The 20,335-nt window shown below is 43.6% G+C and overlaps 1 protein-coding gene across 1 annotated transcript in view; it reads right to left on the bottom strand.

Moving 5' to 3' along the window:
- The window catches only part of TCEA1 (transcription elongation factor A1), a 58,717-nt gene extending 53,362 nt beyond the window's left edge, over window positions 1-5,355 (bottom strand). The window contains exon 1 of the mRNA XM_050801817.1: window positions 4,894-5,355. Within this exon, the coding sequence (XP_050657774.1) occupies window positions 4,894-4,956 (63 nt within the window). The 5' untranslated portion in view covers window positions 4,957-5,355. The remainder of the gene's footprint in view (window positions 1-4,893) is intronic.
- Between the last annotated feature and the right edge of the window lie 14,980 nt (window positions 5,356-20,335).

Raw genomic sequence — 20,335 nt, 5'->3', positions numbered from 1 at the left:
AGGGTTTCTTTTTGCAGTGATGAAAACGTTCTAAACTTATACAGTAGTAATAGTTGCACAAAACTGTAAATACACTAAAAGCCACTGAATTAACAGTTGACCCTCAAATAACATGGGTTTAAACTGCACAGATCCACTTGAGAATTTTCTTTCACCTCTGCCACCCTAGATGACAAAACCAACTCTTCCTTTCTCCTCAGCCTATTCAATGTGAAGACAAGTAGAATGAAGACCTCTATGACAATCCATTTCCACTTCATCAACAGTAAACATATTTTCTCTCCTTTACGATTTTATTTTCTTTTCCTTTTTTTTTTTTTTGAGATGTTGTCTCCCTCTTTCGCCCAGGCTGAGTGCCTATAATCCCAACACTTTGGGAGGCCAAGGCAGGCGGATCACTTGAGTCCAGGAGTTCTAGACCAGCCTGGGCAATATGGTGAAACCACATCTCTACAAAAAATACCCCAAAAAGGCTGGGCTCAGTGGCTCACGCCTGTAATCCCAGCAATTTGGGAGGCTGAGGCAGGTGGATCACTTGAGATCAGGATGTTGAGACCAGCCTGAGAAAAATGGCAAAATCCCATCTCTACTAAAAATACAAAATTAGTTGCGTGTGGTGGCACACACTTGTAGTCCCAGCTACCCGGGAAGCTGAGCTGGGAGAGCTGCTTAAACTCAGGAGGCAGAAGTTGCAGTGAGCCAAGATCATGCCACCACACTCCAGCCTGAGTGACATGACAGAATGAGTTATACTACTACAAAAGTTATACTACTTGACCGCATGCAGGTAGGGAGGGGGGATGGTGTGAGCACCACAACCCCTGCATTGTTCAAGAGTCAACTACACTTTAAGAGTGAATTTAATTCTATTTCTCAATAAAGCTGTTATTAAAAATTGTGTACTCATTCTAAATTTTGACTTATGCTAATTAATCTAACTGATATAGATATGAAAGTTTTGTTGCAGTTGCTGTTTTAACTCAGGTACTTGGAAATGTAAATAAATATTTCAGGTATCCCAGCTCCTAGGAAATTCTAACATCTAATTTCAATTTCTCTCCCTGCAATTTAATTCCACTCAACCTTGAGCCTTCAATTAAAGAAATAAATAAACCTCAACACTACCCATAAAATCTCTCCATGAACTTCAAAACTTTATGTCCTTGCCTCAATCCTCCTTCTATAATCTAAATGAATCCTTTACAAAGAAAGGCAACCTCAGATTGTTTTTTAGGCCTTACTACATCCTTTAGGCCCACAATCCTACACTAGAAGCATTTTATATTCACTTAATCCTTACGAAATTATCTCCAGTTTACCATGACGAAAAACATTTTAGTGATGACAAAGAACTTGCCTAAAATCACACAGCTAGAGTTCAGAAAAGCCAGGATTTGAACACACATTAGGAGTCAGTCTCGGTTACCGACATCAAATCAAAGTGACGAGACAAAAGCTTAAGCAGAAAACAGCTAATACCTAAAAATTTTGAACTACTTTCTGTAGTTCACTGTGGCTTGGTCATGTGCACTTGAGATCAAGTACACATGTGGGACAACATCTTGGGTAGAACTAGGGTCAGGATATTGATCTAGGTATCTAGGGAAACACACCTGCCCCAAAACAGCAAGTTCACACTCTTACTTGCTGATTTTATATTCACTTAATTGTATCCATGCATGGTTCAAAAACAGAGGCAAGGGTCTTCTGGAGAGACACTGTAGCTTAACAGAGTAGTACTAGTTTTGGAGCAAAATAGATTTAGATTCACATCTTCACTTGGCCACTTACTAGCTATTTGGCTTAAAACTATTCATTTAACTTTTCTAAATACTTAGCATCCTCATTTTCAGAATGAGGATAATACTCATCTTGCAAAGTTGCCTGAGGAATAAATGGAATAAGGTGGGTAAGTATTTAGCAGAATACCTGGCTCAGAGTAATAGCTCAATAAATGGTAAGCTGTTTTTATTTTAGTTAAGTGTGACACCTACGGTCTTAGTAAAACAAAATTATTCAGGTAAAGCAGCAGCATATTAAAATATTTTTTTAAATTATATCTAAATTTGCACTTAAATTTGTCAATTTTGATAACTATTACTCTTCAAACTTAACTTTTTCAGGTTGGACGCAGTGGCTCACATCTGTAATCCTAGCACTCTGGGAGGCCGGGGCGGGCAGATCATCTGAAGTCAGGAGTTCGAGACCAGCCTGGCCAATAGGCTGAAATCCCATCTCTACTAAAAATACAAAAATTAGCCAGGCATGGTGGTGCACACCTGTAGTCCCAGCTACTAGAGAGGCTTGAACTGGGGGGCGGAGGTTGCAGTGAGCCAAGATTGCACCACTGCACTCCAGCCTGGGTAACAGACTGAGACTGTCTCAAAAAAAAAAAAGAAAAGAAAAAGGAAAAAAGTTAACTTTTTCATAATATAAAACATTTAAAAAGTTGAGAGAAAAATCTGAAAACTACAGAAAAAAAGAGAAACAAATATACCATAATTCTACAATCCCTAAAACACATTCTACTGAATTACTGAACACTTAAAAAGCCATCTGCGGGCCGATGATGTATTTGGGGAAAAGACGAGTGTCATTCTAACCATTTCTCTTTCTCTGTATTTCATCAGCCTGTTTGAACTTCCAGAGGACAGGCAGAGAAAATGCTGGGGAAAACAAAAGTACAAAAGCCAGTCAGTTGTACTTTTCTTTTTGGGAGGCAAGTTTTCATATTGGAAAAGTTTTGAACTACCTGAAAACTTAGATTTGAGAAGAAAACTTAGATTTGAGGATTATTTGTGGAGTTTGTTCTCATTCTCTTCCAGGCTCATTACAAAAGATCTGAAAATTTGTTGATGATTTGAGAACTGCAGATAAATATGAACTTATCTTCTCCACACTTGCCCACTAAAAAATTACTCATTTTAAGAAACACCTATTAGAAGAAACAAAATCAAGCAAACATCTAAAGCATTAGATGATTAAAGGATACATATTACAGCCTAAGTTGGAGAGAAAATTACCCAACAAATGGCTTTTTTCCCTGGGAGCTTCTACTGTGCAAGTCTGGGGATCTCCAGGCACAGAGAAAAATTTTCCAGTTTAAATAATGAAAATGTTACAATAACCAGATAACCTACCAAATAACCAGAATTTGAAGTGGGACATGAAGGGCCATATCAATGGGGGAAAAAAATGGCACTGGTAATATCTAGAACAGAAAATAAACAGGAAATACTTTAAAAGGCCAAAATTTGCAAATACAGATTAACAGGGTATGAAATGAAATACTGGGCAATGCACCTGTTAAAGGAAAAAGGGGAACAGAGGATGTTTGAAGTCTTATGTATTTAGTGCTAGCACTAATTCCTGATCTAGCTGTCATGTGGAAAGCATGCTGTCCTGAAGAAAACCTGGGTCCTGGCTTATTCCAAACTACACAGTACTTAATTTAAGTAGTAGTACCTAACCTCTCAGTGTCTTAATCTGTAAAATGGATGCCCTTTATGTACTCACAGCTCTGTGTGAGTCACAAAAGAATTCTGAGCAGATGCTTTTTAACTCCAAAGTGCTGTACAAATCAGAACATCCCTTTTCTCTTCACATTAGTTTGACATGGAAATTTACTTCATAGATGGAAGAAAAATTATTTCGGGTACATTGATGACGAAAATGTGCCGAACGTGGTGAAACAAAGTTAGGTGAAGACAATTATAGAAGTTTACCTGAGAGGCCAGGCGCGGTGGCTCACGCCTGTAATCCCAGCACTTTGGGAGGCCGAAGTGGGCGGATCACCTGAGGTCAGGAGTTTGAGAACAGCCTGGTTAACATGGTGAAACCCCGTTTCTACTAAAAATACAAAAAATTAGCCAGGCGTGGTGGCACACGTCTGTAATCCCAACTACTCGGAAAGCTGAGGCAGGAGAATCACCTGAACCCGAGAGGCGGAGGTTGCAGTGAGCCCGGATCAAGCCATTGCACTCCAGCTTGGGCAACAAGAGTGAAACTCTGTCTCAAAAAAATAAGTTTAGCTGAGAACAGATGAGTCTGAATCAAGGGACTGAAATCAAGGACTGAATCAAGGGACAAATGGGCAAACTGTAGAAACTAGTCGTATGACGACTTCTTACAAACCACAAAAGGACATGCTCACATAAACATTCATCAATAACAAGAAAATGTCATCAGTATTAACAGTAAATCACTTAAATAATACCCAACAATATGATTTGTCCAAATCCCTCTACCAGGATTCTGGTGAATGTGCGTGCTTTAGTCATAACTCTTCTGTATATTACGACAGGACAAGACCCGCTTTTTATAAAACGTTTAGCAACTCGCCAAGAAACTGGCACACTTTACCTTTTTAATCGCTAAGCAAACATGCAGCTCAGCTGAGATAACCAGGCGAATGTTCAGCCCTCTTCAAAAATAAGATACAAGAGTTTTACATTTTACCAGCCTGATGTCTAATACCGATCACAAGCCTCTATTTAATGCTCTTTCTAGATGTTGGCCACAGATCACGGAAGAGTCCATTCTTTCAAATTCTGAGGACTTTCTACGCTTCAATTCCTAAGCTAAATTGCCAAGGTTTTACTACCACAAAAGTTTAAAGTCAACGGAGAGCGTGCCCTAATCCCTAAATCGATTAGGTTTATTACACGGCACCAGCGAGGAGGAACTGGAAATACAAGAACGAGCGGGTCCAATCGCCGGTGGCCGCGGGACCCGACACCCTGGGCCCGGACACCCTCCCAGGGGACGCGGGCGCCACGGGCCCGGCTCCCAGACGAGAGCTTGCAGGGGAAGGGGAGGAAGAAGGAGCCGGGGGCCCTAGAGCCGGACCGCGGCTCGGCCTCCCTCCTGGCCCGCGCCTCTCGCCGCGCTCACCGCGTTCTTCTTCTGCACCATCTTGTCCATCTTCTTGGCAAAGCGGACCACTTCGTCCTCCATGGCTCCGGCAGGTCTTCTCCGCGCCCAGCCCGCTGGCAAGGGGAAGTGGGCGAAGCTGGAACGCAGGACACGGCAGGAGCGACCCCCAGCGCGCGGCAAGCCCCACCACCGCAGGCCCCGGCCTAGGCTCCCTTCCTCACAAACCAAGCCCGCGGCGGCGGCGGCGGCTGTGGCGGCGGCAGCAGCTCCTCCTCCCCAGGCAGCGACAATCGAACACCGCGCGCGACATGCAGGCGTTACCAATTGACTGCAGATCGCTGGGAGGGGGCGAGCCCAGGTTCCCGCCAGGCGGGCGTCGGGCTAGTGGGCAGGCGTGGCTTCCGGCTAGAGGGTCATGGAAGATGCCAGGTTTTGCTGCGCGTTCACCTCCGGCCCCGCCTCCGCACAGGGCGGGTTTTCGGCCCTCGGTTACCTCCTGACAGCCCGAAGTTTTAGAACCCACGGAGGCCCAAGCAGCTCGAAACAGGGGCAGATTCCGAGCATGGAACTTTGGCAGGTTTTAAAGTCTGTGGGAAGCCAAGCACTTTCTCCATAGGAGACTGCTACAGGGAAAAACGGAACCCGCGTCCCCTAAATTAGGTTACGGAGTTAGTCGTTTTAAGAGTTCCTTTTTTTGGAGACCAAGCCTCGCTCTGTCGCCAGGCTGGAGTGCAGTGGCGCGATCTCGGCTCCCTGCAACCTCTGGCCCCCAGGTTCAAGCGATTTTGCCTGTAATCCCAGCACTTTTGGAGGCCGAGGCGGGTGGATCACCTGAGGTGAGGAGTTTGAGACCAGCCTGACCAACATGGAGAAATACCGTCACTACTAAAAATACAAAATTAGCCGGGCATGGTGGCCTGTAATCCCAGCCACTCGGGAGGCTGAGGCAGGAGAATTCGCTTGAACCCAGGAGGCGGAAGTTGCGGTGAGCCGAGACTGCCATTGCACTCCAGCCTGGGCGACAAGAGCGAAACTCCGTCTCAAAAAAAACAAAAAATAAATAAAAGTCAAATCGTTCGTGAGCTCCTGGAGTATTGAGACCCAGTCTTGGGAAAGGAAGTTTGAATAGTTGAAGAACAGTTGACAGAAACCTTCTGGTCAGAAATTACACAAGGCATCCCACCAGCTTCTGAGGATCAGAGAGGAAGGTGACTTAAGTTGTGACAGGGTTCATAGTGGAGAATGTAGGCTCCTCCAAAAAGTCTTTCCCCACTTAAACCCTTCACTACCAACTCATGCTATTTGCAGGTATAACTCCCCACACCACGTAACTATCATTCATCAAAGTACACCACCTAATAATGTTCTTTCTATACTGAGATGACAGGTTTTTCCTGGTTCTGACTCACTCATTTAGGGAACAAGTATTGGGATCGTTTCCCTATTTCGTTTCATTTTAAAGTTATCTTTTTATTATTAATTTCCAGCTTAAATTTTAGTATTTGTTGAGATTTATCTTGTCAATTTTTTTTTTTTTTTTTTTGAAACGGAGTTTTGCTCTTATTGACCAGGCTGGAGTGCAGTGGTGCGATCTCGGCTCACTGCAACCTCTGCCTCCCGATTCAAGCGATTCTCCTGCCTCAGCCTCCCGAGTAGCTGGGAATACAGGCGCCCACCACCAAGCCCGGCTAATTTTTTGTATTTTTAGTAGAGACGGGGTTTCACCATGTTGGCCAGGCTGGTCTTGAACGCCTGACCTCAGGTGATCTGCCCACCTTGGCTTCCCAAAGTGCTGGGATTACAGGCGTGAGCCACTGCGCCCGGCCTGTCTTGTCAACTTTTATGTATATCTATGTGTTCTAAAAAAGAACACACAGAAAAAAATTGTTTTCTACAGAAAATGTTGCAATATTTACATCCCTGTTTGCTGTCTGCTCGATGCCTCAATTAATGAGTATGTAAAAATTTCCCTTTATGATGTGGATTTGTATATTTATTCTAATAATTCTGTCATTTTTCTTTTTTCCCAAAGAATCAGTTGATTTTTTTTTTACTGTAAAATACACATAACACAAAATTTATGCTTGTAACTAGTTTTCTTTTTTCATGCTACCTTGTCTAAGACAAATTTTAACTATTTTCTTAGATTTTAATTCATTTTATTTTATTTTTTATTTTTTTTAGGCAGAGTCTCGACCTGTCACCCAGGCTGGAGTGCAGTGGTGCAATCTCGGCTCACTGCAACCTTTGCCTCCCAGGTTCAAGCAATTCTCCTGCCTCAGCCTCCCAAGTAGCTAGGATTACAGGTGCCCACCACCACGCCCTGGTAATTTTTGTATTTTTAGTAGAGGTGGGATTTTACTACATTAGCCAGGGTGTTCTCAAAATCCTGACTTCCGGTGATCTGCCCACCTTGGCCTCCCAAAGTGCTGGGATTACAGGTGTGAGCCACCACGCCTGGCCTGTTTTAGCTATTTTAAAGTGTAAAGGCCTGGTGTGTACATACCCAGTGTGCATGGGATATGGCAAAAGCAACGCTCAGATGGAAATGTATAGCTGTAGACACCTATGTTTAAAAATAAAGATCTCCGGCCGGGCGCAGTGGCTCACGCCTGTAATCCCAGAACTTTGGGAGGCCAAGGTGGGCGGATCACCTGAGGTCAGGAGTTCAAGACCGGCCTGGCCAACATGGTGAAACCCTGTCTCTACTAAAAATACAAAAATTAGCCGTCCTGGTGATGGGCGCCTGTAATCCCAGCTACTCGGGAGGCTGAGGCAGGAGAATCGCTTAAACCCAGGAGGTAGAGGTTGCAGTGAGCTGAGATTGTGCCACTGCACTCTAGCCTGGGTGACAGAGCGAGGTTCCGTCTCAAAAATAAATAAATAAGTAAATATAAAATAAAATGAAGTGTACAATTCAGTGGCATTTCTAACAATAACAATGTAGTAGCACCATCACCACTCGATAGTCCCCAAAAGTTTTCCAAAAATGTTCATCACCTCAAAAAGAAGCCCAGTATCAATTAAGCAGTCACTCCTGATTCCTTTCTCCCCTCAACCCTTGGCAACCACTAACTGGCTGTCTCTACAGTCTTGAATATTCTGAACATTTTACATATTTAATAAATAGAATCCTAGAATATGTGACCTTTTCGGACTGGCTTCTTTCACTTAGCATGTTTTCAAGGTTCACCTGTGTTGTAGCTGTGTCAGTACTTCATTCCTTTCTATGGCTGAATAATATTGCATTGTATACAGATAACATTTTTAAAATTCATTCATCACATGATGGACATAAGCATTATTTCCACCCGCCTTTCACTACACATTTTCACTCTTGTGAATAGTGCAGCTGTGAACATTCCTATATAAAGTTTTGTGGGAACACCTGTTTTCAGTTCTTTTGGGTGTGAACCTAGGAGTGGAATTGTTGGGTTTCATGGTAATTCTACATTTAAATTCGAGGAACTGTCCATCTGTTTTCCATGGCAGTTGCACCATTTTTACATACCCATCAGAAACATAGTAGGGCTCCAACTTCTCTGCATCTTTGTCAACAACTGTTTTTGTCCTTTTTCTTATTATTGTTATTATTTTATTTTGAGGTGGCATTTCACTCTTGTTGCCCAGGCTGGAGTGCAATGGTGCAATCTCAGCTCACTGCAACCTCTACCTCCCGGATTCAAGTGATTCTCCTGCCTCAGCTTCCGGAGTAGCTGGGATTGCAGGCTCCTGTCATCATGCCCAGCTAATGTTTTGTATTTTTAGTAGAGATGCTGTTTCACCATGTTGGCCAGGTTGGTCTTGAACTCCTGACCTCAGGTGATCCACCCACCTTGGCCTCCCAAAGTGCTGGGATTACAGGAGTGAGACACTGTGCCCAGACTGTTTAGTTCATTTTTAGAACTCTAATTATCTGATGAGGTAAGAAATGGTATCTCATTGTGACTTTGATTTGCATTTCCCTAATAATTAATGAGGTTAAGCATATTTTCATGTGTGTGTTGGCCATTTCTATGGTTTCTTTTTTTTTTGAGATGGGGTATCACTCTGTTGTCTGGGCTGGATTACAGTGGCGCAGTCTCGGCTCACTGTAGCCTCCACCTCCCGGGTTCAAGCAATTATCCCACCTCAGCCTCCTGAGTAGCTCGGATTACCAGGGAGCACCACCACCCTTGGCTAATTTTCACACTTTTAGTAGACATAGGGTTTCACCATGTTGGCCAGGCTGGTCTGGAACTCCTGACCTCAGGTGATCCGCCCACCTAGGCCTCTCAAAGTGCTGGGATTATAGGTATGAGCCACCTCCCCCAGCCGTCTATGATTTCTCTAGAGAAATGTCTATTCTAGTATTTTGCCCAAGTTTTAACTGAGTTGTGTTTATGTTGTTAAGTTGTAAATGTTCTTATATAATTCTGGACTCTAGAGCCTTGAGATAAATATGTTTTGCAAGCATTGTTTCCCTTCCCATTTTGTGGGTTATCTTTTCAGTCTTTTTTTTCTTTTTTTGAGACAGGGTCTCACAGTTGCCCAAGCTGAGTGCTGTGGTGTGATCACAGCTCATTGCAGCCTCCACTTTTTGGGCTCAAGCAATTCTCTTGCCTCTGCCTCCTGAGTAGCTGGGACTACAGGCACATACCACCATGCCCAGCTAATTCTGGATTATTTGTAGAGACAGGGTCTCACTATGTTGCCCCGGCTGGTCTCAAACTCCTGAACCCCAGCAATCCTCCCACCTCAGCCTTCCAAAGTGCTGGGATTCCAGGTGTGAGCCACCTTGCCCAGCTTCTTTTCAGTCTCTTGATATTGACCTTTCATGCATAAACTTTATATTTTACCAAAGTCCAATTCATATATTGCTTTTATTACTTGTGCTTTTGGTGTCAAATCTCAGAAAGAATTGCAAATCCAAGGTCATGAAGATTGACCATTGCCATTTTAACAATATTAAGTCTATTATTTCATTACAATGGGATATCTTTCCATTTATTTAGATCTATTTTAATTTCTTTAAGCAATATAAAATAGTTTTCATTGTGCAACTCTTGGCTAAATTCACCTCATTGGCTAAATTTATTCTTGGTATTTTATTTTATTTTGTTATCTATATTATATTATCTTTTATTAATTTTTATTTTATTGGGACAGGGTTTTGCTCTGTCACTCAGGCTGGAGTGCAGTGGCACAATCATACCTCACTACAACCTCAATGTCCTGGGCTCAAGAGATCCTCCCACCTTGGTCTCCCAAAGCGCTGGGATTACAGGGATGAGCCACGGTTCCTTGCCCTAATCTTTTCTTTTGCCTCTAATTAATCTTTAATAAATTTCCTTCTGACACTTGGGATTTACTTTTCTTCTCTTTTTCCAATTCCTTAAGGCATAAAGTTGGGTAATTAATGTCAGATTTTTCTTTTTTTTTTTTTTTTTTGGAGACGGAGTTTTGCTCTTGTTGCCCAGGCTGGAGTGCAACGGCATGATCTCTGCTCACCGCAACCTCCACCTCCCGGGTTCAAGCCTCAGCCTCCCGAGTAGCTGGGATTACGGGCACGTGCCACCACGCCCAGCTAATTTTGTATTTTTAGTAGAGACGGGGTTTCTCCATGTTGGTCAGGCTGCTCTCGAACTCCTAACCTCAGGTGATCCGCCCTCCTCAGCCTCCCAAAGTGCTGAGATTTACAGGCATGAGCCACCACGCCTGGCTGAGATTGTTCTTTTTCATGAGCTATAAATTTCCCTCTGAGCACTATTTTCACTGCATTTCATAAGTTTTGGTATGTCATAGCTTTGTTTTCATTTGTCTCAAAATATTGTTCTATTTTCTGATTTCTTTTTGAAATTGTATGAGTGTATTATTTCAACATAATTGTGAAATTTCCTTTTTTCCTTCTGTTGTTTATATCTAGCTTCATCACATTATAGTTAAAGAAATACTTTGTATGATTATGATTTTTAAAAATTCTTTGGCTGGGCATGGTGGCTCACACCTGTAATCCCAGCATTTTGGAAGGTTGAGGTAGGAGGATTGCTTGAGCTCAGGAGTTCAAGATCAACCACCATAGGGAGGCAACATAGTGAGATCTCACCTGTACTAAAAAAATAAAAATAAAAACAATAGCCAGTCATGGTGGCATGTACCTGTACTCCCAGTTACTGGGGAGGGCGAGGTGGGAGGATCACTTGAGTCTGGGAGACACAGGTTGCAGTGAGCTATGATTGTGCCACTACACTCCAGCCTGGACGACCGAGCAAGACCCCTGACTCAAAATAAATAAAGAAATAAAAACAAGGCCGGTCATGGTGGCTCATGCCTATAATCCCAGCACTTTGGGAGGCTGACCTCAAGATCACTTGATGTCAGGAGTTCGAGACCAGCCTGGCCAACATGGTGAGACTCTGTCTCTGCTAAAAATACTAAAAATTAGCCGGGCATGGGGGCAGGCACCTGTAATCCCAGCTACTTACGAGGCTGAGGCAGGAGAATCGCTTGAACCCTGGAGGCAGAGGTTGCAGTGAGCCAAGATCACACCATTGCCCCTAGCCTGGGCAACAAGAGCGAGGCTCCGTCTCAAGAAAAAAAAAAAGAAAAGAAAGAAAGGTAAAATAAGAAAAGAAATAAAAACAAAAATTTATTGAGGCCAGGTGCAGTGGCTCATGCCTGTAATCCCAGCAGTTTGGGAGTCTGAGGCAAGCAGATCACTTGAGGTCAGGAGTTCGAGACCAGCCCGGCCAACGAACATAGCAAAACTCCGTCTCTACTAATACAAAAATTAGCCATGCATGGTGGTGCGCCTGTAGTCCCAGCTACTTGGGAGGCTGAGACATGAGAAACATTTGAACCCGGGGGTGGAGGTTGCATTGAGTTGAGAGCCCGCCACTGCACTCCAGCCTGGGTGACAGAGAAAGACTCTGCCAAAAAATTGAAAATAAAAAAATTGAGACATTTAATTTGTCTAACATATGAGAATGTTCCCTCATAATAATTCTGGAGAATGTTCCCTGTACACTTTGGAAAAATATGTATTCTTATGGGTGATGTGTACTGTATGTACTACGTCTAATTGGCTTATAATGTTGTTTAAGTTCTGTATTTCCTACTGATCCTCTAACCGTTCTATCTATTAATAAAAGTGGTGGGGGTTTTTTGTTGTTGATTTTTTTTGAGATGGAGTTTCACTCTTGTTGCCCAGGCTGGAGTGCAATGGTGTGATCTTGGCTCACCGCAATGTCCGCTTCCTGGGTTCAAGTGATTCTCCTACCTCAGCCTCCCAAGTAGCTGGGATTACAGGCGTGCGCCACCACGCCCAGCTAATTTTGTATTTTTAGAAGAGACAGGGTTTCTCCATGTTGGTCAGGCTGGTCTCAAACTCCCGACCTCAGGTGATCTACCTGTCTTGGCCTCCCAAAGTGCTGGTATTACAGACATGAGCCACTGCGCCTCGCCAAAGAGGTGTATTTTTAAGTTTCTAATTATTATTATAGAACCACCTATTTCACCCTTAAACTATGTCAGTTCTTGCTTCATATATATGGGGGCTCTGTTGTAAGGCATGGACATGTTTATGATTGTTATATCTTCTTGATGGTTTAACCCTTTTATACATATATAATGTTCTTTTGTAGCAAATTTTGACTAGCATTCTATTTTTTTTTTTTCTTTTTTTTTTGAGACGGAGTCTCGCTCTGTCGCCCAGGCTGGAGTGCGGTGGTGCGATCTCCGCTCACTGCAAGCTCTGCCTCCCGGGTTCACGCCATTCTCCTGCCTCAGCCTCCTGAGTAGCTGGGACTACAGGCGCCCATCACCACACCCGGCTAATTTTTTTGTACTTTTAGTAGAGATGGGGTTTCACCGTGTTAGCCAGGATGGTCTCGAACTCCTGACCTCAGGTGATCTGCCCACCTCGGCCTCCCAAAGTGCTGGGATTACAGGCGTGAGCCACCGCGCCCAGCCTACTTTCACTCTTTTTTTATACTAGCATAGCCACCTCAGCTCTCTTTTAGTTTCTGTTTTCGTGGAACACCTTTTTCCATCCTTTTACATTCAATATATTTGTCTTGGATCTAAAACGAGTCTCTTGAAGACATATAGTTGTATCTCTTTTTTAAAATTTTTATTTTACCAATCTCTTTTAATTGCATACTTTAATCCTATTGTGAGCTGAATTTGCCATTTAAAACACAAATGCATAGAAGCATAAGTTATAAATCTATGTTAATGGGCATACATTGTGTACAGATTTCATTTGTAACAACAACTATATGAAGATAGAAGGATGAAATTGAATAGGAGCACAGCATTTGTATACTGCTGAAGCTAAATTGGGATTATTCAGATTCTTTTTTTTCCTTTTTTTTTTTTTTTTTTTTTTTTTTTGAGACAGAGTTTCGCTCTTATCACCCAGGCTGGAGTGCAATGGTGTGGTCTCAGCTCACTGTAACCTCTGCCTCCTGGGTTCAAACAATTCTCCTGCCACAGCCTCCTGAGTAGCTGGGATTACAGGCGCCCACCACCATGCTCGGTTAATTTTTGTACTTTTAGTAGAGATGGGGTTTCGCCATGTTGGCCAGGCTGGTCTCAAACTCCCGACCTCTAGTGATCCACCCGCCTTGGCCTCTCATGGTGGAATTACAGACACAAGCCACTGCGTCCAGCCTATTTAAGCTAGATTCTTAAGGCTCTGTGTTCACAGGAAGGAGCATATGGGTCTGCCACATGCTGTGGGGGCCATAAACCCCCACCAACTGGCTGCAGCAGAGGCTTCTCCCCACTTCTGGCTGCCCCAGGCCTGCTGCCTCCTACTCCACATCCATTGGAGCCCTCTTAGTTTTGGTCACTTGTGTAAGGGCACCCATGGGTATCCAGCCAAGGTCATCGAGAAAGGAGTCTGGCTCATTGCCCAGGCTGGAGTGCAGGTGGTTAGTCACAGGTGTGGTTGTGCACTATAGCCTCAAAATCCAGGTCTCAAACTACCTGTGGTATCCAGCCAAAGTCATTGAAAAAGGAGTCTTGCTGCATTGTCTAGGCTGGAGTGCAGTGGTTATTCATAGGTGTGATTGTACACTATAACCTCGAAATCCAGGTCTTGAGCCACCCTCCTTCCTTGGAGTAGCTGAGACTACAAGATGCATGCCACCATACTAATTTTTGTATTTTTTGTAATGTTCCCCAGGCTGTTCTCAAACTCCAGGCTCAAGTAAAGGATAGTTTTGTTGGATACAGAATTGTTCATTGACAGGTATTTTTTCTTTCAGCATTTTAAATAGTATCATCCCACTACTTCCTAGCTTCTATGGTTTCTGCTGCAAAATTGGCTGTTAATCTCATTGAAACACTTGGATGTGATAAGTTCTCTTGCTCTTGCTGCTATCAATAATCTTTTTGTCTTACTACAGTTCGATTATAATTGGCTTGGTGTGAATATATTCAAGTTTACTCTACTTGGAGTTCATTGAGTTTCTTTGATGTGTAGATTTACGTCTTTCATCAAAGTCAGGGATTTTTTTTTTTTAAGAGTCTGGGTCTCGGCTGGGTGCAGTGGCTCTCGCCTGTAATCCCAGCACTTTGGGATGCCGAGTAGGAGGATCACCTAAGGTCAGGAGTTCAAGACCAGCCTGGCCAACATGGTGAAACTCCATCTCCACAAATATACCAAAATTAGCCGGTCATGATAGTGGGTGCCTGTAATTCCAGCTACTCAGGAGGCTGAGGTGGGAGAATTGCTTGAACCCAGGAGGCGGAGGTTGCAGTGGCTAAGATAGTGCCATTGCACTCCAGCCTGGGTGACAAAGTGAGACTCCATCTCAAAAAAAAAAAAAAGAGTCTGGGTCTCACACTGTGGCCCAGGCCAGAGTGAAGTGGCATAATCATGACTCACTGCAGCCTCAAACTACTGGGTTCATGTGATCAAGTGATCCTCCCATCTCAGCCTCCTGAGTAGCTGGGACTGTAGGCATGTACCAGACACCCAGTGAAGTTTTTACAAATCTTTTTTAGAGACAATGTATTAATCCATTCTGTATTGCTATAAAGGAATACCTTAGAGTGGGTAATTATTGTTTTTCTTTTTCTTTTTTTTGAGACGAAGTCTTGCTCTGTCACCCAGACTGCAGTGCAGTAGCACAGTCTCGCTCACTGCAACCTCTGCTTCCCAGGCTTAAGCAATTCTCCTGCCTCAGCCTCTTGAGTGGTTGGGATTAGCTGTGATTAAAGGTGTGTGCCACCATGCCCGGCTAATTTTTCTTTTTTGTTTTTTGCTTTTTTTTGAGATGGAGTTTATCTCTTGTTGCCCAGGCTGGAGTGCAATGGCATGGTCTTGGCTCCCTGCAACATCGGCCTCCCAGGTTCAAGCGATTCTCCTGCCTTAGCCTCCTGAGTAGCTGGGATTACAGGTGCCCACTACCATGCCCAACTAATTTTTGTATTTTTAGTAGAAACAAGGTTTCACCATGTTGGCCAGGCTGGTCTCGAACTTCTGACCTCAGGTGATTCGCCTGCCTCTGTCTCCCAAAGTGCTGGGATTACAGGCAAGAGCCACCTCGCCTGGCCTTAATTTTTGTAGTTTTTAGTAGAGACAGGGTTTCATCACATCGGCCAGACTGGTCTCCAACTCCTGACCTCAAGTGATCCACTTGCCTCAGGCTTCCAAGTGTTGGGATTACAGACATGAGCCACTGCACCAGCCTGAGGGTGGGTAACTATTTATAAAAAATAAAAATAAAAATAATTAAAGAAAAAAAAAAGCAGGCCTGGTGTGGTGGCTCACGCCTGTAATCCCAGCACTTTGGGAGGCTGAGGCAGGTGGATCACAAGGTCAGGAAATCGAGAGCATCCTGGCCAACATGGTGAAACCCTGTCTCTACTAAAAATACACAAATTAGTGGGGTGTGGTGGCATGTGCCTGTAATCCCAGCTACTCAGGAGTCTGAGACAGGAGAATCACTTGAACCAGGGAGTTGGAGGTTGCAGTGAGCTGAGATCACACCACTGCACTCCAGCCCGGCGACAGAGCAAGACTACATCTCAAAAAGAAAAAAAAAAAAAAACCTTATTTGGCTCATAGTTCTGCAGACTATATAAGCAGCATGGTGGGTAGGCAGGGTGGCTCACACCTGTAATCCCAGCACTTTGGGAAGCTGAGGCAGGCAGATAGCTTGAGCTCAGGAGTTCAAGACCAGCCCAAACAACATGGGGAAATCCCATCTCTACAGAAAACACAAAAATTAGCCAGGCATTTTGGTGAGCACCTGTAGTCCCAGCTACTTGGGAAGCTGAGGTGGGAAGATGGCTTGAGTCTGGGAGGCAGAGGTTGCAGTGAGCCGAGATCATGTCATTGCACTCCAGCCTGGGTAATAGAACAAGAGCCTGTCTCAAAAAAAAAAGCACGGTGCAAGCATCATGAGGGCCTCAGGAAGCTTTTATTCATTGCAGAAGGGAGAAGGAGAGTTGGCATGTTACATGGTGAGAGAGGGAACAAGTGGGGCCGGGAGGAAGTGCCAGGCTCTTTAAACAACTAGCTCTTGCAAGAACTAATAAAGCCAGAATTCACTCATTATTGTGAGGAAGGAACGAAGCCATTATTCATGAGGGATCGGCCCCCATGACTCAAACACCTCCTATGAGACCCTACAACCAACGTTGGGGATCACATTTCAACATGAGATTTGGAGAGGAAAACATCCAAACTGTATCAGATGGGGTCTCAATATACTGCCCAAGCTGGTCTCAAACTCTTGGCCTCAAGTGATCCTCCTGCTTCAGCCTTTCATTGCTAGCATTACAGACATGAGCCATTGTGCCCAGCTAAATTTGGGGTTTGGCCATTATTTCTTCAAATATTCCCTTTGTTCCTCTTTTTTCTCTCCTTCTGGAATTCCATTATGTGTATGTTGCTACTCTAGAAACCCACAGGTTTCTTAGGCTATGTTCATTTTTATTTTCTTTTTTCATTCTATTCCTCAGACTGGATAATTTCTTTTTTTTTTTTTGAGACGGAGTCTTGCTCTGTCGCCCAGGCTGGAGTGCAGTGGCCAGATCTCGGCTCACTGCAAGCTCCGCCTCCCAGGTTCATGCCATTCTCCTGCCTCAGCCTCCCGAGTAGCTGGGACTACAGGCGCCCGCCACCTCGCCCGGCTAGTTTTTTGTATTTTTTAGTAGAGACGGGGTTTCACCGTGTTCACCAGGATGGTCTTGATCTCCTGACCTCGTGATCCGCCCGTCTTGGCCTCCCAAAGTGCTGGGATTACAGGCTTGAGCCACCGCGCCCGGCCAGACTGGATAATTTCAATTGTACTATCTTTAAGTCTGCTGATTCTTCTGCCTGCTCAAACCTGCTGTACAACTCGTGAATTTTTTATTTTAATTATTGTTATCTTCAGTTCTAGATATGTATTTGGTTCCTTTTTATAATTTGTATTTATTGATTGATGTTCTCTAGTTGTTGAGATATTGTCCTCCTGCTTTAATTTTTTTCTCCATGGTTTCCTTTAGTTTTTTGAGTTATATTTAAGACAGCTGAATAAGGTCTTTGCTCAGTAAGTCCAATATCTGAGCTTCCTCAAGGACAGTGTTTCTGCTCATTTCTTTTTTTCCCCCCGCGAATGGGCCAGGCTTTGTTTCTTTGTATGCTTCATATTTTTTGCTGAAAAATGAACATATTGAAGATTATAATGTAACTTTTAAAGTCAGAATTCTTGCCGCTTATTGTTAATGTGAGTTTTTTAGTTTATATGTTTAATGACATTTCTAAACTGTCATGTGTAGTCACTAAAGTATCTGTTTGGTTAGCTTAGTGTCCACCTAATGTTTTGACAGATACTTCATTTTTTTTAAACACCTGGAGCAAGAAAAAAAAAATCTCCCAGTCTTTGCAGTAGGGCTCTTTGTGTTGGGCACACTTGTAATATTCAACTGGTCAGTTTCCAACTCTGCCTTAACCTTCATGACCTGCTGGCCCAGGACTTCGAGGTCAGCCAGAGGTGAGAGCTTAGGAATTTCGCAGATCTTTTGTTTTTTTTTTTTTTTTTTTTTTGAGAGGGAGTCTCACTCTGCTGCCCAGACTAGAGTGCAGTGGCAGAATCTTGGCTCACTGCAACCTCTGCCTCCTGGGCAAGCAATTCTCCTGCTTCAGCCTCCCAAGTAGTTGGGATTACAGGTTGGGGCCACCATGCCTGGCTAACTTTTGTATTTTTTAGTATAGATGAGGCTTCGCCATATTGGCCAGGCTGGTCTTGAACTCCGGACCTCAAGTGATCCGTCCGCCTCGGCCTCCTAAAATACTGGGATTACAGGTGTGAGCCACCACCACCACCAGCCACTCAGCCACTTTTCTGAACCTGCAAACTGCCCTGTTCATATACATGGTCTGGATTTCCAGAAATACGTGAAAGCACTTGAAAACCTTTATTTTCCCAAAGCATCTCACTCCTCAGCCTTTCCTCCCAGGCTTTCTGGTGTGTCTATTGTTTGCTCCAACTTATGTCATTTGCCCTAAGTGGTAGTGACTGGTTTATTTGCCTTTAAATATTTTTGACCAACACCCTCTGTATTGGTCACTTCTCCACCCTCAGAGAGTTCTGAGCTATTTCTTCACCCTGAGAGAGTTCTGAGTTACAGCAAATAAAGGCAGTCTTTGTACTAGTCCTTCAATAAGACACCTGAGAGACAACCACAATTCTTTGAAAATAAGGTTAACTTTGGTTCGTCCGATATCTGGAACCCACAGGAATGTGAACTGTTATCTTCAAGAGCATCACCATGACTGGGAGGGATAATTAAGCATAAGTAAAAATGACACAAAGCCTTCCTACCAGGCAGTAAATTTTTTTTTTTTTTTTAAGCAGCTTTATTTAGATAAAATGAGGTTCATCCATGTGGTAGCTTTTTAAATTAAATTAAATTTTTTTTTTGGAGGCCGAGTTTCACTCTTCTCGCCTAGGCTGCAGTGCAATGGTGTGATCTCAGCTCACTGCAACCTCCACCTCCCAGGTTCAAGCAATTCTCTTGCCTCAGTCTCTGAGTAGCTGGGATTGCAGGCGTGCACCACCACGCCTGGCTAATTTTTGTGTTATTAGTAGAGACAGGGTTTCACCATGTTGGCCAGGCTGGTCTTGAACTCTGACCTCAGGTGATCCACCTGCCTTGGCCTCCCAAAGAGCTGGGATTACAGGCGTGAGTCCCTGTACTTGGCCAGCATTCTTTTTTATTACTGAATACTGTTTTATGGCTATGCCACTTCTTATTTATCCACTTGTTGCTTATGAACATCTGGGCGATTTCTGCATTGTGGCTCCTAAGAATAATGCTTCTATGAGCATTCGTGTACAAGTTTTTGCGTGGACGTATGTTTGTTGCCTTAAAGTTTATTTTACCTCGTAAAAATATAGCTAAGCCAGCTTACTTTGGGTAGTATTTGCTTGTTATAATTTCCCATCCCTTTCAAACTTTCTGTGCCCTATGTACTTGATATTGCCTGTAATGAAAATACAGTTTTTGGCCAGGTGTGGTGGCTCACACCCATAATCTCAGCACGTGGGAGGCTGAGGTGGGAGGATGGCTTGAGGCCAAGAGTTAGAGACCAGCCTGCGTGACATACTAAAACTCTCTCTACAAAACAATAAAAATAAATTTTAAAAATTAGCTAGGCATGGTGGTGCACACCTGTAGTCCTGGTTACTTGGGAGGCGGAACAGGAGGATTGCCTCAGCCCAGTTCAAGGCTGCAGTGAGCTGTGATCATACCACTACACTGCAGGCTGGGTAACAGAGCGAGACCCTGTCTCAAAAACCAAAATGTGTGTGTGTGTGCGTGTATAACTTTATATCATTCTTTTGTTCGGCCTAATTTCTGTCATTTACTGACAAATTTAGTCCATCACAGTGGAAATAACTGCTATTTGGATTTGTATGTATCATAGTATGAAATGTCTTGTTCTGTGTTTTATATGCTTTATTTCTTATTTCTCCTTTCTCATCTTTTTTTTTTTTTTTAAATGAAGCCTTAAAAATTTCATCCCCTCAACCGGGTGCGGTGGCTCACGCTTATAATCCCAGCACTTTCGGAGGCTGAGGCGGGTGGATCACGAGGTCAGGAGTTCGAGACCAGCCTGGCCAACACAGTGAAACTCTGTCTCTACTAAAAATACAAAAATTAGCTGGGCGTGGTGGCAGGTGCCTGTAATCCCAGCTACTCGGGAGGCTGAGGCAGAAGAATCGCTTGAACCTAGGAGGCAGAGGTTGCAGTGAGCCGAGATCACGCCACTGCACTCCAGCATGGGCAACAGAGCTAGACTCCATCTCAAAAAAAAAAAAAAAAAAAAAAAAATCCCCTTCCCCACTACTTTGGAATTTACACCTATTTATGTTCAGTTTTTTAGTTAGCTTTACGCTGAACACTTAATTTTAAAAGGAATAAATATTTCTTATCTACTCACAAAAAGTGGAAGAACCACAGAATATTTCAACTT

The sequence above is a fragment of the Macaca thibetana genome, chromosome 8 (assembly GCF_024542745.1).
Source record: "Macaca thibetana thibetana isolate TM-01 chromosome 8, ASM2454274v1, whole genome shotgun sequence".
In the NCBI taxonomy this organism is placed as follows: domain Eukaryota; kingdom Metazoa; phylum Chordata; class Mammalia; order Primates; family Cercopithecidae; genus Macaca; species Macaca thibetana.
The sequence above is the reverse complement of the archived record's forward strand: the minus strand, read 5'-3'. Positions and strand labels throughout refer to the sequence as shown.